The 16,362-nt window shown below is 41.8% G+C and overlaps 3 protein-coding genes across 3 annotated transcripts; 2 read left to right on the forward strand and 1 right to left on the reverse strand.

Moving 5' to 3' along the window:
• Positions 1-391: 391 nt before the first annotated feature.
• On the forward strand, positions 392-4,513 carry si:ch211-214p13.9 (cell surface glycoprotein CD200 receptor 5). The gene is made up of 5 exons (XM_012831881.3): positions 392-1,072; positions 2,160-2,195; positions 2,275-2,580; positions 3,845-4,120; positions 4,385-4,513. The coding sequence occupies exons 1-5, from the start codon at positions 1,000-1,002 to the stop codon at positions 4,489-4,491; spliced, it is 798 nt and encodes a 265-aa protein (XP_012687335.2). The 5' UTR covers positions 392-999; the 3' UTR covers positions 4,492-4,513.
• A 162-nt stretch (positions 4,514-4,675) lies between these two features.
• si:ch211-214p13.7 lies at positions 4,676-8,943 on the reverse strand. The gene is made up of 4 exons (XM_042709815.1): positions 8,534-8,943; positions 7,910-7,944; positions 7,647-7,681; positions 4,676-5,542 (listed from the first exon to the last, which is right to left on the reverse strand). The coding sequence occupies exons 1-4, from the start codon at positions 8,560-8,562 to the stop codon at positions 5,357-5,359; spliced, it is 285 nt and encodes a 94-aa protein (XP_042565749.1). The 5' UTR covers positions 8,563-8,943; the 3' UTR covers positions 4,676-5,356.
• A 2,885-nt stretch (positions 8,944-11,828) lies between these two features.
• On the forward strand, positions 11,829-15,452 carry LOC116222832 (amphoterin-induced protein 2-like). The gene is made up of 3 exons (XM_031577703.1): positions 11,829-11,997; positions 14,908-15,237; positions 15,361-15,452. The coding sequence occupies exons 1-3, from the start codon at positions 11,943-11,945 to the stop codon at positions 15,450-15,452; spliced, it is 477 nt and encodes a 158-aa protein (XP_031433563.1). The 5' UTR covers positions 11,829-11,942.
• Positions 15,453-16,362: the final 910 nt, after the last annotated feature.

Here is a 16,362-nt window from a genome sequence, read left to right on the forward strand (position 1 = left end):
AAGGTAAAGACCAGTCTTTTATCATCCAATTTGCTTCACTGCCATCCTTAGAATATAGGAATCCCACCTAACACTGTGTTACTCTCGCTAATCCATTTTTTGTAAATAAATAAAAAAGGAGTATTAAAGCATACTTACTGGGTTTTGTATTCCTCTGTGATTAAAGCTAGGGACACAATAACTTGACATCAAAGAACTAGCAGCGACAAAGGCTGACTGTTGCATCGGCTCACGTCGCCTGTGTCGCCGTCAAAAAGTAGAACACTTGAACACACCGCAAAGACTACAGCCAACTACCAACATGCACGTACATTCTGCGCTTGCATGAGAGTAACAACTCTCCATACCAAATCATAAACAAAGCAGCGTTTGCTTTCCCTTTTCACACCACTCTCGCTCACCGCAGATGGTTTCGTCCTATAACTAGGCTACGTCTAGTCGAGAATATATAATTGCTCTGGCAAATCTGGAGATAATTTTACCGCCAATCAGAGTGATCTCTCTGACAGGTTCCGCTGCCAATTCAACCTGCTCAATAGGTTGGGAAAAATGCCGACAGGGGTCTGACTAGTGCCAACCGTCAGATTGGTAACCCTGGGGCTTAAAACTGTTGTTCTGGCACTTCTTTAGTGTCTCCGAAAGAAAGAACGAAAGAGTCTTTTGTTTTAACACCTAGTGCCGACTGCTACCAAACTCTCTGTCATATGCCAGACACGTGGGGAGCAACAATTTCCTGTTGTTGATCCATTTCCAGTGTAGCTTACACAGAAGTTTAGGTGCGAGTGTGAAGTGAGCGAAGATTGTACCTAGGCCCATTCAGATGGTCTATCAACTGATGGATGTTATATATTTTAAAGTGTATTCAAGAGAAGTGGATGGATTAGCTTTGACCACTTTCAGGTTAGACCATGAACATGCTATAGTGGGGTGACTGTGTGGCCGTCTAGCTATAGGCTACCACAGAAGAAGAAACCCTATACAGAAAGAGTGCTCTGACACATGGAGATTTGGTGGATTATACGAACCCTACCTTTCTTGGCTTTGTTGTCTCCCTCCTCGAGTTTCTCATCAGGTTTGATATTACAAGATCTTTCAGTGTTTTAATGTGGTACTTTGTGGAAATCGATTTATTTGAAACGAGCCTTCGTTGTACTGGGACTTTGTGGAAATAGATTTCTTTTAAATGAGCCTTCCTTGGTAAACGCAGTGACATTTCAGTGCAGTTCAATTGATTAAGCACCTTTTCACTATTTTTGCATTTTGTTTCAGTAATTAACTGCCACTGTTTCATATATCTAGATAGAGTTCTGGATTTATGTGGTTGTCTGCAAACTGCATTTACTTTGAATGCTTAAATGAGCTGGGAACTGCCACAAAGCCCTTCTGTGCATTTTTCCTACTTTAATGACTTTAAAGAGTTTTGTAAGATTATTTGAGACATGTGGACAACTGATGCATACACCTAAAGATCTATGTATATCCATCACTGCTACTGATACATGAGTGTATGCACTTGTGGCTTGTGGCTTAGTGTTGAGACGGTAATCACGGTTAGCTGGCTAACTAGCTAAATTAATCAGCGTAGCTTATTTTAGTCACTGCTTACTAGAAAATAATGAGAGAATCTTCATTGGCTTTGCCACAAAGTGTCATGCAGCTATATTACTGTATGAAAAACCCCAGAACATAAACAAATAATGTATTCTTTGAGAACAGTAGGCAGATGATGTAGACTGGCCTGTAGCTTTTCCGGGACATTGGGAAGGACATGTTAAATCTAATAATGATTCATTTAAGATTTTCTTATGTGGTCATGATATTTCTGCCACTTCCTTCAGTGTAACCTTACAACAAATCACTCAGCTCTAAAAATATTTCCATTCTACTAGTATTGACCTGGTGTAGGTCTACTCTTTCTAGAGTTAGATTACATCTAAAGAACCAGTAACAGATAATGCAATGTGATGAGAGGTTTGTCTGCAAGATAATAATAGTTAACAAAATAAACATTAATAATTCTAAAGTTTCGATATTTAGAAGTGCACAAGCAGCTTCAGAGGTCACATCATAACGCCTATGTATTATATTGTCTGTATGTTAAATATAATGTCTGCATGTGAAACTTTCCTCTACCCCTCACTTTACTCTACCCCCTTTAGAACGGCAAAATGATTCAGAGGTCCCTGAGCTCTTAGGTAAGTCATGTCCTCTTAATTTTCCACCCTTAAATTGTGCACAAAACATAAAGACAAGAGTTATTTTTTTTTCCCCCAGCCCTACGAATTAAACATTTTGAGGAGGGCCAAGATGCGTACTTAAGGTGCAGCAATAAGACGTGGAATAATACTCTTCATCATATCTGGAAAATAAACAACAGTGGAGTCCATTGTCTTATAAGTGAAGCTGCTAACAAGCCCAGGCATAACAACTGCACAGGAGGGATGACACTCCGCAACACAACGAAAGGGGAGTTGTACCTGTATATTCCTCACTTCGGAATCAAAGATGAAGGGACATACAAATGTGAAGAGGTGTACAGAGGTGGTGCTGACGTAGCCATCATTACAGTTTTTGCTAGAGGTGAGAAATGAAGCATCTTAAGAAATGGTTTTTAGAGTGTGCTGGGTATGCATCAAACAATGACACAAACATATACAGTGGGGAAAATAAGTATTTGAACCCCTGCCGATTTCGCAAGTTTGGCCACTTGCAAAGAAATGTGTGATCTATAATTGTAATAGTAGGTGTATTTTAACAGTGAGAAACAGAATATCAACAAAAAAATCCAGAAAACTGCATTTTATAACATTTATGACTTAATTTGTATTTGATGCAGAAAATAAGTATTTGAACCCCCAAGCAAACAGCAAGAACTCTGGCTCCCAATGACCAGTTATGTGCCCAAGAAGCACACAGATTAGTCCTAACAAGGTACACCTGATCTCAACTGGTGACGTGTATAAAAGAAACCTGTCCAAAGATACTTCACACCTTCAACTTTACCACCATGGGCAAGACCAAAGAGTTGACCAAGGACGTCAGAGATAAGATTGTAGACCTGCACAAGGCTGGAATGGGTTACAAAACCATCGGCAAGCAGCTTGGTGAGAAGCAGACAACTATTGGTGCGATTATTTGTAAATGGAAGCAACACCAGACAACTGTCAATCGCTCTAGGTCTGGGGCTCCATGCAAGATATCCCCTCGTGCGGTATCGGTGATCATCCGAAAGGTGCAGAATAACTCCAGAATTACACAGGGGGAGCTTGTGAATGATCTCAAGGCAGCTGGGACCACAGTCACCAAGAAAACCATTGGCAACACACTACGCCGTAATGGTTTGAAGTACTGCAGCACTCGCAAGGTCCCCCTGCTCAAGAAAGCACATGTACAGGGCCGTCTGAAGTTTGCCAATGAACACTTCTAAATTCTAAGGAGGATTGGGAGACAGGATGTGGTCAGATGAGACCAAAATCAAGCTCTTTGGCATCAACTCGACTTGCCACGTTTAGAGGGGGAACAATGCTGAAATTTGACCCCAAGAACACCATCCCCACTATCAAGCATAGAGGTGGAAACATTATGCTTTGGGGCCGTTCCCCACTGTATACACATGTTCAGTAGCAGACGTACGGGGTGTAAATTAGCAAGCAGGGATCCGATGGATCCATATATGTGAGAGTGTTCTTGCAAGATCTAATGTCTCCCAAAGGCCGATGATAGGGCCTTGTATGGATATTTTTATAGGACTTTACACTCTCAGAATAGGAAAGTGATTAATGAAGTCCTTTTGCAATCTGTAAATAGTCATTTATCACGCTTCCTTCTTCCTGTGTGCCTACAGTCCCCCCTGTCCTCTCCACCAGACTAGAGCATGACGGCGGTCAGCGGTTTGCTGTCTGTTCTGCTGCCCGTGGAAAACCAGAGGCCACAGTGTCCTGGGAGGAGGAGTGGTGGTCCCCTAAGGTCACTGAGAGGTCAACCAACAACACAGATGGAACCGTCACCATGGAGAGCTGGCTGCTCCTGCCTGATGACATCACCCAGGGCAACCTGACCTGTGTGGCCAGTCACGCCTCCTGGACCCATAAGCATTCTGTTGTCATGGAGATGACTGATGGTGAGAACTCTTCCAATGATTAGATTGTTTTAAGGAAGCCATCATCTGTGTTTGTGAACAATGATATGATTGATGTTGCAAATAAATATGAAAAATATATGTCAATGAATAATTTAGTGGAAATGACCGAGGGAAAATATAATTTGGTAATCTCAAAATAATACTAATTAGCTAAAGATTATGTGACACTACGACAAGAGTTTTTTTTGTGTGGGCTGTAATATGTGGGATTTATGTAGGCTCTGTCTTTTTTTCTTTTGGCAGGTTCATTCACATTGTTCATCACTCTGTCATCTATCATTGTACTAAGTGTGGTAATTGTAACTGCTGTCAGCACATACGTGTGCCTTAAAATAAACGAAACGCAATAAAACAAATTATTGGATTTTCATAGCAGAGGAGGGTGCCAGATTTGTGTTGAGCAGAATGTTAGCTAGGGACTTTACTGCGGGCAAGAAACAAGACACCCTCATCAAAGGGCTCCTACAGAAAGAAATCCACACATCCCTCTCAATGATCAATGAGCTTGCAATATAAAGAGAGCTGTTTTACTATCTTTAGAAGTGTGCTTCAAGTGGCAAAAGAGAGCTAAGAGATATATTTGCTGTTTATTGATTCAAATAACTCCATTAAACTCTGTTCACATCAAGTCATTCATTAGATTTTGTGTGGACACACATACTGGTATTATATTTCTGTATCCAAAACAAACAAAACAAACACACATAAACAAACTTCAATATAATGACAGACAAAATGCACATATCAAAACATTAAAAAGGTGAACATTTGGATGTAAATAAATTAAACAGAAAAAATGCAAAATGTTCATACATACATTCATATCTCAGTTTAAAAATGAAAAAAAGGTGCGACAAATGCTCTGATGCTTCTTTATACACAAAATAGTCTTGCAGTAAATATGCATGTGTAGATGTGTAGATATCTGCATCGCTGTGTGCTTACCCTAAATGTTTGTTTTCTTGTGTATATTCCATAGTCCACATGCATACACCTCAGTAAAGCTCTGTGTGTGTGTGTTTATGTGTGTGTGTGTGATGGAGAGAGAAAGTACCGACCAAAACCAAACCTTTCCTTATACAATAAGCAATTCTATTGGTCTAATATACCAACATACACCCGCCACATATCTCGATGTTTGTCAGTAGTGAAGTGTGCAACCTGGTTAAGCCCTTCACCTATGAAGCTTCGTGTCCCTATCGGGCCTCCGTAAGCTCAACCCATTAGCACATAGTCGTCAGAGCAGTCCTCTTTGATTGACAGCTTGTCCTCGGAGGGGATGTTGACGACAGCATAGTCACAGTCATCTCCCTCCACGATCCTCATCACATTTCCTGCTTTCTTGCCATTGCCATGGTCAATTGTTGCATAGAGGACTTCCTCCTTTGGCTGTGTCCCTGGCTGCCGTGAGAAGAAAAAAAACAACAACGACAAAATAAACACAGTGGTGATGATATGTACTTGTGATACTGAGTGCACTGTGCCACTGCTATTTGAGTGTAATAGATACAGTTGATATGGAAATTAAACATCAGATGTCAACAGAAGGTCAAAAGTCCCATGCTGGATCAGTATCCGTATACAGCTCTGCAATATTGACATCATGCAAATGTGTTTATTCGTAGTCAAGCAGTTATGAAAATCAGCTGAAAATAACCACTGGTTAACCAGCACAGACAGACACAGGAGCTTTTATGAGTCTCATATAGCAGCGATATGTTTAGTCGACAGTGGGGCTTTCAGTAGAGCAGCCTGCAACACTGATTAGAATCGCCTCTTACCACAAGACCAAAACTCTCTATCTTTATCTCCCCGTAGATCTGAACCTGCAACGTGTCATTTTTTCCGACATGTTTTTCTACATTTTTGACATTTGAGTCATATGAGACCTTTGAATAAAAGATTACAAAACCTTTCTCAATACATTTAAATATCAGTGTTAGTCAAATCAGTCTCTAACACCAATTCAACCTCAACCTGTGTAGAAGGTCATGATTATGAGCTTGCCAAGAGGACATCGACTCTCTGATCACCAGAAACAACTGTACCAATCACTTTGCACTAAGTTTAGTAATGTGTATGAATCTATGAGTTTATGTTACATGTTAAGTTATGCCTTTATGATGCAGCTTGAACAGAATGGCTGTTGCCTTGGCATCCACCGAACATCGCTATGTGTGAGTTGTGAAATCACCACCAATGTTGCCAAAGCAACGTTAACTAACTTTGTGTGTAGAAAGTTCTTGAGAAATATGCTTCTCTTTGTCTTATACTGTATATTGCCAACATTATCATGACAGCCTCTACCCAAGATCTGTCACAACAGAGCCAGAATAGCAGAGAAATCTGTGGTAGGGCTGATTTAGCATTCATATGCTATCGGTGGCAGCTGGCTTTCTGGCCCAGTCAGATAACGTGGACAGTTGGCTCCTCTTGGATGCCTGTGTCAGCCTCAGCTTCATCAACTACCTCTCAAAAACTGCACTTGGACCTTGTTAATTCTCAGTTGATCAACCGTTATCCGGGACTGGCTTTGATATCAAGATACATTCAACAGAAACAGTTTAATACTGATGTTCAGCAAAAACCTGCAGAGGCGTTCAAAGAAATGACTAGCACTACAACCATCATACCAATACTGAGCTAAAACAACAACAAAGACACCTTCATGAAAATGTCATTGGGGTTGTGAAGTGGGCACATTCCTTCGTCAATGTTTTGTTGAATTAGGCCCAAGTTACCTCCAGAAGGCTCAACAGCGGTGTCACCACCCCGACCCCCCCACCCATGATGGGTAAGGAGACTTACAAATACTAGAAAATAAATATGATTTGATACATAATAATACTAAATAATTTATATTGATAGCGAAATGTGAAACTGTGACTTTCATCAAGCATGTATGTGTGTTCATCATATGCCTTTGTGTGCTGAAACATGACGTTTCTGTCTCTGTATGTCTTTGATTCTTAAGTGTTGACGTTTCTATCTCTGTATGTGTGCTTAAAAGTGCACCTTCTGTGTGTGCGTAAGCGAGGGCTGATAAGAAGAACTAGTAGTCCTTCTTTTTTGCCTTGCTGATGCATTACGTGATGCAAAAAGCATAGCAAGATGACCTCGGACATGGGAAACCCACCATGTGGTTATCTCTGCAGACATAGAGGTTTGGCGTCAGAGAACGCTTACTTCAACCTGCGTAAACCTTGTGTGAAACTTTGCTTCTCTCTCGTCGACTACAGTCTGGGAGGGAGCCCAGGCTCTCTCTCCGGTCCTCTAGGATGTGGGTGAGCCAGTGCTTCTCTCTTGTATGCCAAGACATGAGTGAGCCCGATATGCATATTGAATAAAATATACTTATACACAACTAGGGAACAGGTACACCTCAAGATACACCTAGAAATGATTCCACATGCATATCTCAGTGTCTGAGCAATGCACTGCCTAATTATCTAAACTTCAATTGCTTTATACTATGGCATACCACAGGGTAAGAGAATGTACTCACCGTGTCCTTGCCCGTGTTGTCTGCATTTGTGTTGTCTAGGGGGGTGGAAAGAAAGAAGAAATCTAAGCATGTATGTGTGTATGTGTGTATGTGTGTTTGTGTGTTTGTGTGTGTGCGTGCGTGCGTGCGTCTGTGTGTGTGTGTGTGTGTATGTTTGTATTCAAACATCTTTTATTGAGTATTTCATCACACACAATCCATTATGCATTATACACAAACCCCACATGAACCCCTGCTCGGTCAAGTAGTGAATTAAATCTTACCATCAGATTCATTCTTGGCTTCTGATGTCTTTTTTCTTTACAAGAAAAGAGACAAACAAAGGTCAGATGGGTCCTTAATTTTTGTCGAGGGACAGTCTTGTTGTGTAACTCTGGTTTAATCTGTTTGACTTTTTTGGGGGAGATTACTGGATTATTTTGTGAAGCTTGGCCGGCATGTATATAAAATAGGTCATATTCAACTTAGAAATTAAGAAGATATACTGCTATTTCTTTTTGTCAGCAAACACTCACAGCCAAAATATGGTACCACACACAACTTTGTCTAGGATTTGTCTTGCCATAAGGATAATTCAAAATATTGTACTAATTATTATGTTGACTGAATTGATGTCACAAGGCACACTTGAAAGTAATGTCATACCATCGCAAGGCATGCATCATCAAGACTGTGCAAGACCACACTCCCTGCATCTATGCCCTACATCTTATCAGGCCTGCAAACGTTGATGTGGTTAACTAAAGCTACAGTACACCGCCCAGCAGGATGTGCACTCCTACCATACACCTTACAGAGAGGTTGCATAAATGTAACATTTTTCAAAACACTGTATAATGAACACTGTTTAATATCCTCTTATTTGCAAGACGAGAGGTGTTTCTTACCGTCCAGCACCACATATAAGGTTGCCCATAATCCCTGTTGTCGTGGTGTGCCGTTGCCAAGACTTGAAGCGTTTCCACGAGCCAGAGGTCACAGGTCGTGGTGCCGCGGTGACAGCTGGCCCTAGCAACGGTCCTTGTGAGCGGCGAGAGTGGCAGCTTCCCCTCAGTCTGTGAGTCGATCTCTTCCGAACTTGCTGATCCAGGGCAGGTCAATAGCCGCATTAGAGGGGAACACAGAGAAGAAGGGAGGGTAGGGGAGAGTAGGGTAGCAGGTCCCAGATGGGAGAGATTTAGAGATGGAAGAGTGGAGTCGAGTGGGAGTAAGAGAGAGTCACTGGCACATGGCAGGGTAGTGACAGAGAGAGAGAGACAGAAAGAGGCAGGGCAAGAGCAAGTGCACAACAAAGGCAAGCTTGTGCTTTGCGCTTATTTCCTGTGTGTGGTCGTTTGCATCAGCGTGCAGAGGCGCACGTTGCTCTCTCTCTCTCTCTCTCTCTCTCTCTCTCTCTCTCTTTCTCTCTCTATGTCTCTGTATCTCTCAGATCGTCTCTCGGACTCTCTCTCTCTGTCTCTCTCTCCGATCATCTCTCGCACACACACTCTCTCTCTCTCTCTCTCTCTCTCTCACTCACTCTCACACACATAAACACACACACAAGCACACACACTCAGATGCTACTGATACACACACAAACACACGTATATTTAATACACAAACTTGTGCACATAGACATATACACATGCACTGACACGTTAGAGTTGCACACACACAAACACACAGAATATTGCAATCATATTAATATAATATTGCTGCTGTCTCGTGCCTCGTGAGGACATGTCAGCTGATGTTTGTAGACACAGACATGACAACTGATACTCTTCGCCACATATCCCCTCTCATCCTTTTCACTGACCTTTTCCATGGGTACGTTTTATATACTATAATTTGCATAACTGTCCAAAGCACCACCAACAAAAACCCCGTCCAATCAATACACTCCAGGAAGTATCATCAACACACATCTTCAGGTGTGTAATTGCCCGGGGCAACCCAGGGTGGAAAGATCCTATCCAAATTCTCCAAGGAGAAGCACAATGACCTCTGTGTGCTCAGACCAGAGCAGACCCATGTGTGTCATCGATGTCCGAGCATGCCATCACAGGGGCCTATTCTCTGGGAGAGGAATAACCACATATGCATAAGTGCTCCGTGGCTTTACAACATAGGGTGAAAGACACATGTCACACATGGGTCCATGCTGTTGATTTGATCATACAACATTTACATTTCACTGTCAATATTTTGTATTAACTTAAGTTAAAGCATGGCGATGACGAGCACCATCTGACCCTAACCCTAATGAATGAAGTGACTGATGGAATGTAACGAGTGGTAATCCAAATGCTAGTGCTCTTGATTAAACATGACGTTTAGGTAAAATGGAGGTCTGCCGGTGCTGGTGGTAAGCCGTGTGTCTATGAGTCGTCAGGCCCTGAGTGAGAAGTGTTTTATGGGTTTGGTGAGGAAGTGGCTTATCAGACACTGCATCGTGCTGCCCTGCTCCATTTAAATGCACTCTCCAGGAAATCCACAAGTATGCTGGCTACCACTACCTTATCCGAGGAGCACATTTACATATGCTTAAGAAAAACTGTTACATGCGAAATGCCATTCATATTATTGAGGAGTTATAAAGAAAGAGGTTATAAGACATTTGCCGTAAGCGTTTAAACACTTTCCATTTCATTGCGACGCCTCTTAGTTTTTTGTATGTGAGTTACAGGTCACATGGCTGCAAGATGTTCACTTTAACATGATGACATGATCAAAAGGCCTGCTGAGCTTATCAGTTTACAGAAACACTGAAAATATTTTCAGATATGCAAACACCCCCCCCCCCCCCCCACACACACTCTCTCTCACACACAAACACACACACCTCATTGGCTGTAGTTCTTTCTGGCCCTGTTCTGGAATAACCTGTGCTATGAGAAGCACCGACCCGAACTGGACACCAGAGTGTATTACACCTGCAGCACTGCACTCTCAGAGTGTGTACACCTGCAGCACTGCACTCTCAGAGTGTATTACACCTGCTGCACTGCACTCTCAGAGTGTATTACACCTGCTGCACTGCACTCTCAGAGTGTATTACATCTGCAGCACTGCACTCTCAGAGTGTGTACACCTGCAGCACTGCACTCTCAGAGTGTATTACACCTGCTGCACTGCACTCTCAGAGTGTGTACACCTGCAGCACTGCACTCTCAGAGTGTATTTTCTCCTTTTGAACAAAACTGTCAAAGCTTCTTGGATCGATAATAATCTCAATTCTTATTTTCAGCATAACTGGATCCAACCCCCCTTATGAAACCCCAGAAGAATATTTGCTAAAGGAACCCATGGCCATTAGCCTTCAGTGTGCTAACTACAAATACATAAACAAACAGATTGCAACATCTATTGCCATCTTCCATTTATCTTAGTTCAAAGCACACGGCATATAATCTAACAATCTCTCAAGTCTGACTAGTGCTCTTGTCTCTGCCTTCACAGTAGGCTGCAGTTGGTCTAGAATTAATAATCGAAATTAATCTAAGATATAAACATGTAGTTGATATCTTTTGCTGACTGTTTCAGTTCCTGATGTGGTAATGGCATTTCACATGTTCTGTGTGATGGCCATTAGTGGTTGATAGCTGCTGCGTCTCAACAGGAAGCAGATAACTTCCTTCCTGGTCAGTGACACGTGTCTCACGGAATCTACTTGGTTAGCGTTGATATCACCTTTAAAAACCGCATGGTCTGGTTGTTGTGCAAGTGATCACTTCAAAGTCTTTGTCTTTTTTGGTACTCTATCAGTGTTGCTTGGACTCTTGTTTCTGTTTAAAGGTTACTGTTTAAATGATTTGGCCGAAGATGAGGAGCAAGTTTTACAGAAACAGTAGGCCTAGATCCCAAATCAAATGACCATGTTTTATGACCAACACAGCCTACCTGTTTGTAAAGTCAACTGTTTTTTGAGCCCATGAACATAGTGTACTGAAAAACTATCCAATAAATCGCACTGAACCAACAACAGTCTTCCCTATTGGTGGGGGGGTAGCTGTAGACCAGAGCAAGAAAGTGGGGTGTGTGTGTGTGTGTGTGTGTGTGTGTGTGTGTGTGTGTGTGTGTACAGGAAACCAGTGTCACCATCATTCGTCTGAAACTGTGACACCTTTTTTCAATTGCCCTCAGAGATGTGGTTTGACCCTCATCATATGCAGTGCACTTTCTACAGCCACTTGGCAGAGAACTAGTGCTCTACATTTTCTCTCCACTCACTACAGGCCTCACACGTGAACACATGAGGCTCTACACGGCCATTCACATTCACAAAACCGATCAGGTCTGGCTTTTTTCAGGATGGGTTGGTGTCAGGGCCTTCTTCTCCTGGCTTTACCGTTTCTCGGGATCTCAGGTGAGTCTACAGTCTATTCAATGCTGACTTGCTGATCAATGTCCTGATCAAAAGCTGCGTTAGGAACTTGTGACAACAGTGGAGTAGCTTGTAACTAACGATTAAGATCTAGCTGTAGCTCCACTCTAAGGGCAGAATGCCATGCAGTGCATGTTTATGGGTTCAATCAGACTGAGTGCACATAATTACATTTACATTTACATTTAGTCATTTAGCAGACGCTTTTGTCCAAAGCGACGTACAAGGGAGAGAATATTCAAGCTACGAGCAATAGAACCTGGTGTAACAATAAATAAATACTACTTTACATTAGAAATATAACAAATGAAATAAAAAGAAAGAAAGAGTGCAGAAGTGTAACTGCTGTAATTGCAAGTTACGCACTAGTATATAGATGGAATAGTAATAGATGTTTTCCTTACGTGTGCAGTGAGTTCCTATAATGTAGAGTTTGGTCACACTTTGAGACAGAGTAAGTGGGGGGGTTTTGCGGACCACATCTCTACAGGAAATAGTTGCAGCAGTATGTATGCGCTGTTCGTGTATGTGCTGCACGCAGGGGCGGACTGGCCATCGGGGATACCGGGGGAATCCCCGGTGGGCCGACGGGGTTGGGATTGTCCAAAATACCGGCTCACTGATTTCTCCAACCGGCCCACCCTCTAGATCTTCGGTCGAACTTACAGATTCCTTATTGCACAGAATTCGTTTAGTTTGCTCTAAGAGCTGTACTCAAATCATAGCACTGACTGAGTTTTATACTCCTCCTCGCGATCTGTATTCACACTCATGGTGCCTATTTTTCGAAAAAATTCTGAAGTGTCTTCTGAAATGTGTTCTTACGGACTTCGGAAGTTTAACGTAAGAAAAGATCTCCACCTTATTAATGTACGCCTGAAAATCGGTTCTTACACAGCCAAAGTGTTCTCAGCTGTGCGGATTGAGGATGAGGATTCTTAAATTTGGATTTGCATACATACACGCCCCACCAGGGCACGCAACCGTAGTGAAGTGTGCAGTCAGCCCTAGCCTGATTGAAAACTCTGGGCCATTTACGGCTGTTATTTCGCGTTCTGAAATTCTGGTCTAAATTCAAATGCCCTAAAACATCATTAGTGGAGTTCAAAAGAAAGCTTTACTCATCTAATCTCCCGTCAGTCTAACTTTGTTTTGTGTTATTAAATGTCAATCACTCTAGCCTACATTTTATTTAATTTATTTTAATTATTTGTGGCCTTTTCTGTTATTGTATATGTAAAGCACATTGACTTCCATAAATAAATACATTTAAAAAAGTTGCCTTGCCTTGCCTACTCAACACTTGCGTCACTCGCTAGCAGACAAAGTTGTTTTTGAGAGTGAGAGCATGTCATCGGCACCAAAACGCAAAGGTGGCAGGGAGAAAAAAAAAAGATGTCTGGGGGAAGGTGCATCAAAATATGCAAAAATCTCTGATTTATTTGGGAAACCACCGACTGTTGACAGTGGTAAGAAGATAAGTTGTTGACTTGGTCAATGTTAGCTTGCTTTTCACAGATGAGGTAACGTTCCCTACAAGCTAGCCTAGCTAACGTTAGGTAGATAAATGTCCAAAATTGAGACCGTTATGATCTGGTAAAATAAGCAAGCTGGCGCTGTTGTCATCATCGAGATTATCTATTTAACATGTTAGCCGTAGTTACTTGGTTACAATCGATGAGCAAGCTATCCATGGTGGTAGGTGTAAAGAGGGAAATCTTATAATTTCTAATAACTTAAGTTAACCAGCTAGCTTGTTATGCTAAAATCACCGTGTTACACACAACACTTACATTGTAAACAATGTTAATATGTTATCTAGATTGATGATTCTGCTGCTAAAAGCAGCAGCCAGGGGCCCCAGAGCCAAGATAAGACCCAGGGTACAATGTACACCTAAGTTACACTTTAATATACAAAAATAGTGTATTTCAATTCAGCACATGTATTTAAAGTATATTTATCTAATACACTTTGAGTGTACTAACCAATAGTGGAAAGTTAAGTACAAAAAAGTATACTTAGTACACTTAAATGTAATGTACTTAAGTGTAGTTTTTTTTTTTACCTGGGGCACTAATACTAAATACTACCATAGTTTGCTGATAGTGTTGTGTCAATGGTTTAACATACTTACATAATAATCCCTATTTACCACTCATGTAGGCTGAAGATGACAGTGACTTTGACAGATTCCTTAAGGTTTTGTAGTTATACCGTACGTACAGTATAACCATCTGATACTAGCCCAGAGTTAAGCATATTCATCTAGCAAACTATACCTACCTTGGAGTGTTACAATAGCCAGTATCATTTTATTCCATGTGTCCATCCAGGCTAATTGGTGGATCCAAATGTTATTAAAAAACAAACATATATGATGTAATTGCTTTGTAATCATCCAAAATAAAGTTAAGTGTATGAGTATTTTTCCAAGCAGGCCACTGACTGGTCGATACGTGCGATGCATTGAGTGGGCAGCGCGCCGTGTACTGACTGGACAGCGCGCCGTGTACTGACTGGGCAGCGCGCCGTGTACTGACTGGGCCGCGCGCTGTGTATTGAGTGGGCCGGTCTGACAGTAACTCCCGGGCCACTTTTTTCCCCCAGTCCGCCCCTGGCTGCACGTAACCGCAGAGGCTGATGCAGATGCAGGTCCTACAGCCATTGTGCTTTTCATTAACCCCTCTTTAACTCCACGTAAAATGTGTTCCTGTAACAATATGTTTTTTCAGCAGTATCTCTAAAATAGAAGGCAAAAGGAAAAAATACCCAATGTTTAATTGAAAGTAATGTGAATGTAGTGTAGCCAATTAAACATGCCAAAATAAAAAGAATATTTCTTTGCTGGTCATTTGTAAACTCATGTCTTAAATGTGCTGTACATTGCAGCATCATTTTCCTCTTCACTCAAGACAATCGCAGTGTTCGAAGGGACCGACGTCGTAATCCCGCTGAGTGTAACCAGTGAACTGAACCTCACCGAAATTCAGTGGACATTCAATTTGCTCCACAACACCAGGCTGCTGGCTATGCTTATCACAGGAGAGAGTTGGAGAGTTCTGACTCCGGACAAAAGATTCAAGATCACAGAAAACGGGTCCCTGGTGCTTGAAGATGCCCACTTTGAGGATGCTGGAGTCTATATATGTCGCTTTTATTTTTCAGATTGCAGCATTCAGAAACATACAGTTAACCTGCAAGTTCAGACACACAATATCAGTTGAGTGTCTTTCAACGTTTAATATGATTCTGCATATTCTATTTTTCTTTGTGTGTATTTTTGTTGGACATTGTATTACAGAAATAGAGAAAGTAATTCTGCATTTTTATTGTTACACAAAGGCATAGAGAAGACGATGGAGAAGAACTCTACAGCCAGTAAGACTTCCTTTACTCCTGTTTTACCTGCCCTATCCAACACTCACTTCTCATGAAGAAAATTTATTTTTCATGGCACTTTGTCCTCGAAATTTGCTATTTTCATCACTTCTCAGCTGCTTTGGACAAAAGTGTCAGTCAAATGACTAAATGCAAAAGGTAAAGTAAAAGTACTGCCAATGAGTTCACTTTGTAAAGCTGTGTGTGTGTGTGTGTGTGTGTGTGTGTGTGTGTGTGTGTGTGTGTGTGTGTGTGTGTGTGTGTGTGTGTGTGTGTGTGTGTGTGTGTGTGTGTGTGTGTGTGTGTGTGTGTGTGTGTGTGTGTGTGTGTGTGTGTGTGTGTGTGTGTGTGTGTGTGTGTGTGTGTGTGATAATGGAGAGAGAAAGTACAGACCAAAACCAATGAGTTCACTCTGCACCATCACTTCCTTTAGATCAGAGTCCAGATGCTGAGGAGCAGTGGACCTCCCTCAAGGCGGCTTGCATCGCATGTTCGGTGGCAATAGCAGTTATTCTTGTGGCCATATTACCTCTGGTTGTTTACAGATGCAGAAAGGTCAAAGGTTGTGTGTCATGTTCGTATTTGTTTCACCCAATGATTATTCATTGCTTTATCTCAGTCAAACTGCAGCTGGATATGTACATGGGTTCTTAAAGATTCAGCTGCTTAAACGCAGCTTTTTTTGTTGTCATTGCAGATGAAGCAATTTATGCTAATGTCATCCCAGGACAAAAGAGGTTTGACACAACCCCACCCGTGAGAGCCGCTCAGGGTCAACAGATGAAGATACAGGTCTGCAAGGCAGGGACAACTGATGCTGGATAAGGACTTTCGCATGCAGCTTCTGAAACATTGGTGTTGTTATCTCTCCAGGACCTCATTTGAGAGATCTGACTTTACTTTTTCTACGAACACCAACAACTGGATGGATAAACAGCAAATGGAAGGAACTGCATGTTCGTGTCT

This window comes from Clupea harengus, chromosome 2 (assembly GCF_900700415.2).
Source record: "Clupea harengus chromosome 2, Ch_v2.0.2, whole genome shotgun sequence".
NCBI lineage: Eukaryota > Metazoa > Chordata > Actinopteri > Clupeiformes > Clupeidae > Clupea > Clupea harengus.

Excerpts from the sequence above, each read along its gene's own strand:
- si:ch211-214p13.9 (XM_012831881.3), top strand. The coding sequence starts at position 1,000 with ATGGAGATTTGGTGGATTATACGAACCCTACCTTTCTTGGCTTTGTTG. Across the intron at positions 2,196-2,274 it reads AGAGGTCCCTGAGCTCTTAG|CCCTACGAATTAAACATTTT; the intron begins GTAAGTCATGTC and ends TTTTTCCCCCAG. Across the intron at positions 4,121-4,384 it reads TGTCATGGAGATGACTGATG|GTTCATTCACATTGTTCATC; the intron begins GTGAGAACTCTT and ends TTCTTTTGGCAG.
- LOC116222832 (XM_031577703.1), top strand. The coding sequence starts at position 11,943 with ATGGGTTGGTGTCAGGGCCTTCTTCTCCTGGCTTTACCGTTTCTCGGG. Across the intron at positions 11,998-14,907 it reads ACCGTTTCTCGGGATCTCAG|CATCATTTTCCTCTTCACTC; the intron begins GTGAGTCTACAG and ends TGTACATTGCAG. Across the intron at positions 15,238-15,360 it reads AGTTCAGACACACAATATCA|GCATAGAGAAGACGATGGAG; the intron begins GTTGAGTGTCTT and ends TGTTACACAAAG.
- si:ch211-214p13.7 (XM_042709815.1), bottom strand. The coding sequence starts at position 8,562 with ATGGGCAACCTTATATGTGGTGCTGGACG. Across the intron at positions 7,945-8,533 it reads CTTATATGTGGTGCTGGACG|AAAAAAGACATCAGAAGCCA; the intron begins GTAAGAAACACC and ends TTTCTTGTAAAG. Across the intron at positions 5,543-7,646 it reads ACAACACGGGCAAGGACACG|CCAGGGACACAGCCAAAGGA; the intron begins GTGAGTACATTC and ends TTCTCACGGCAG.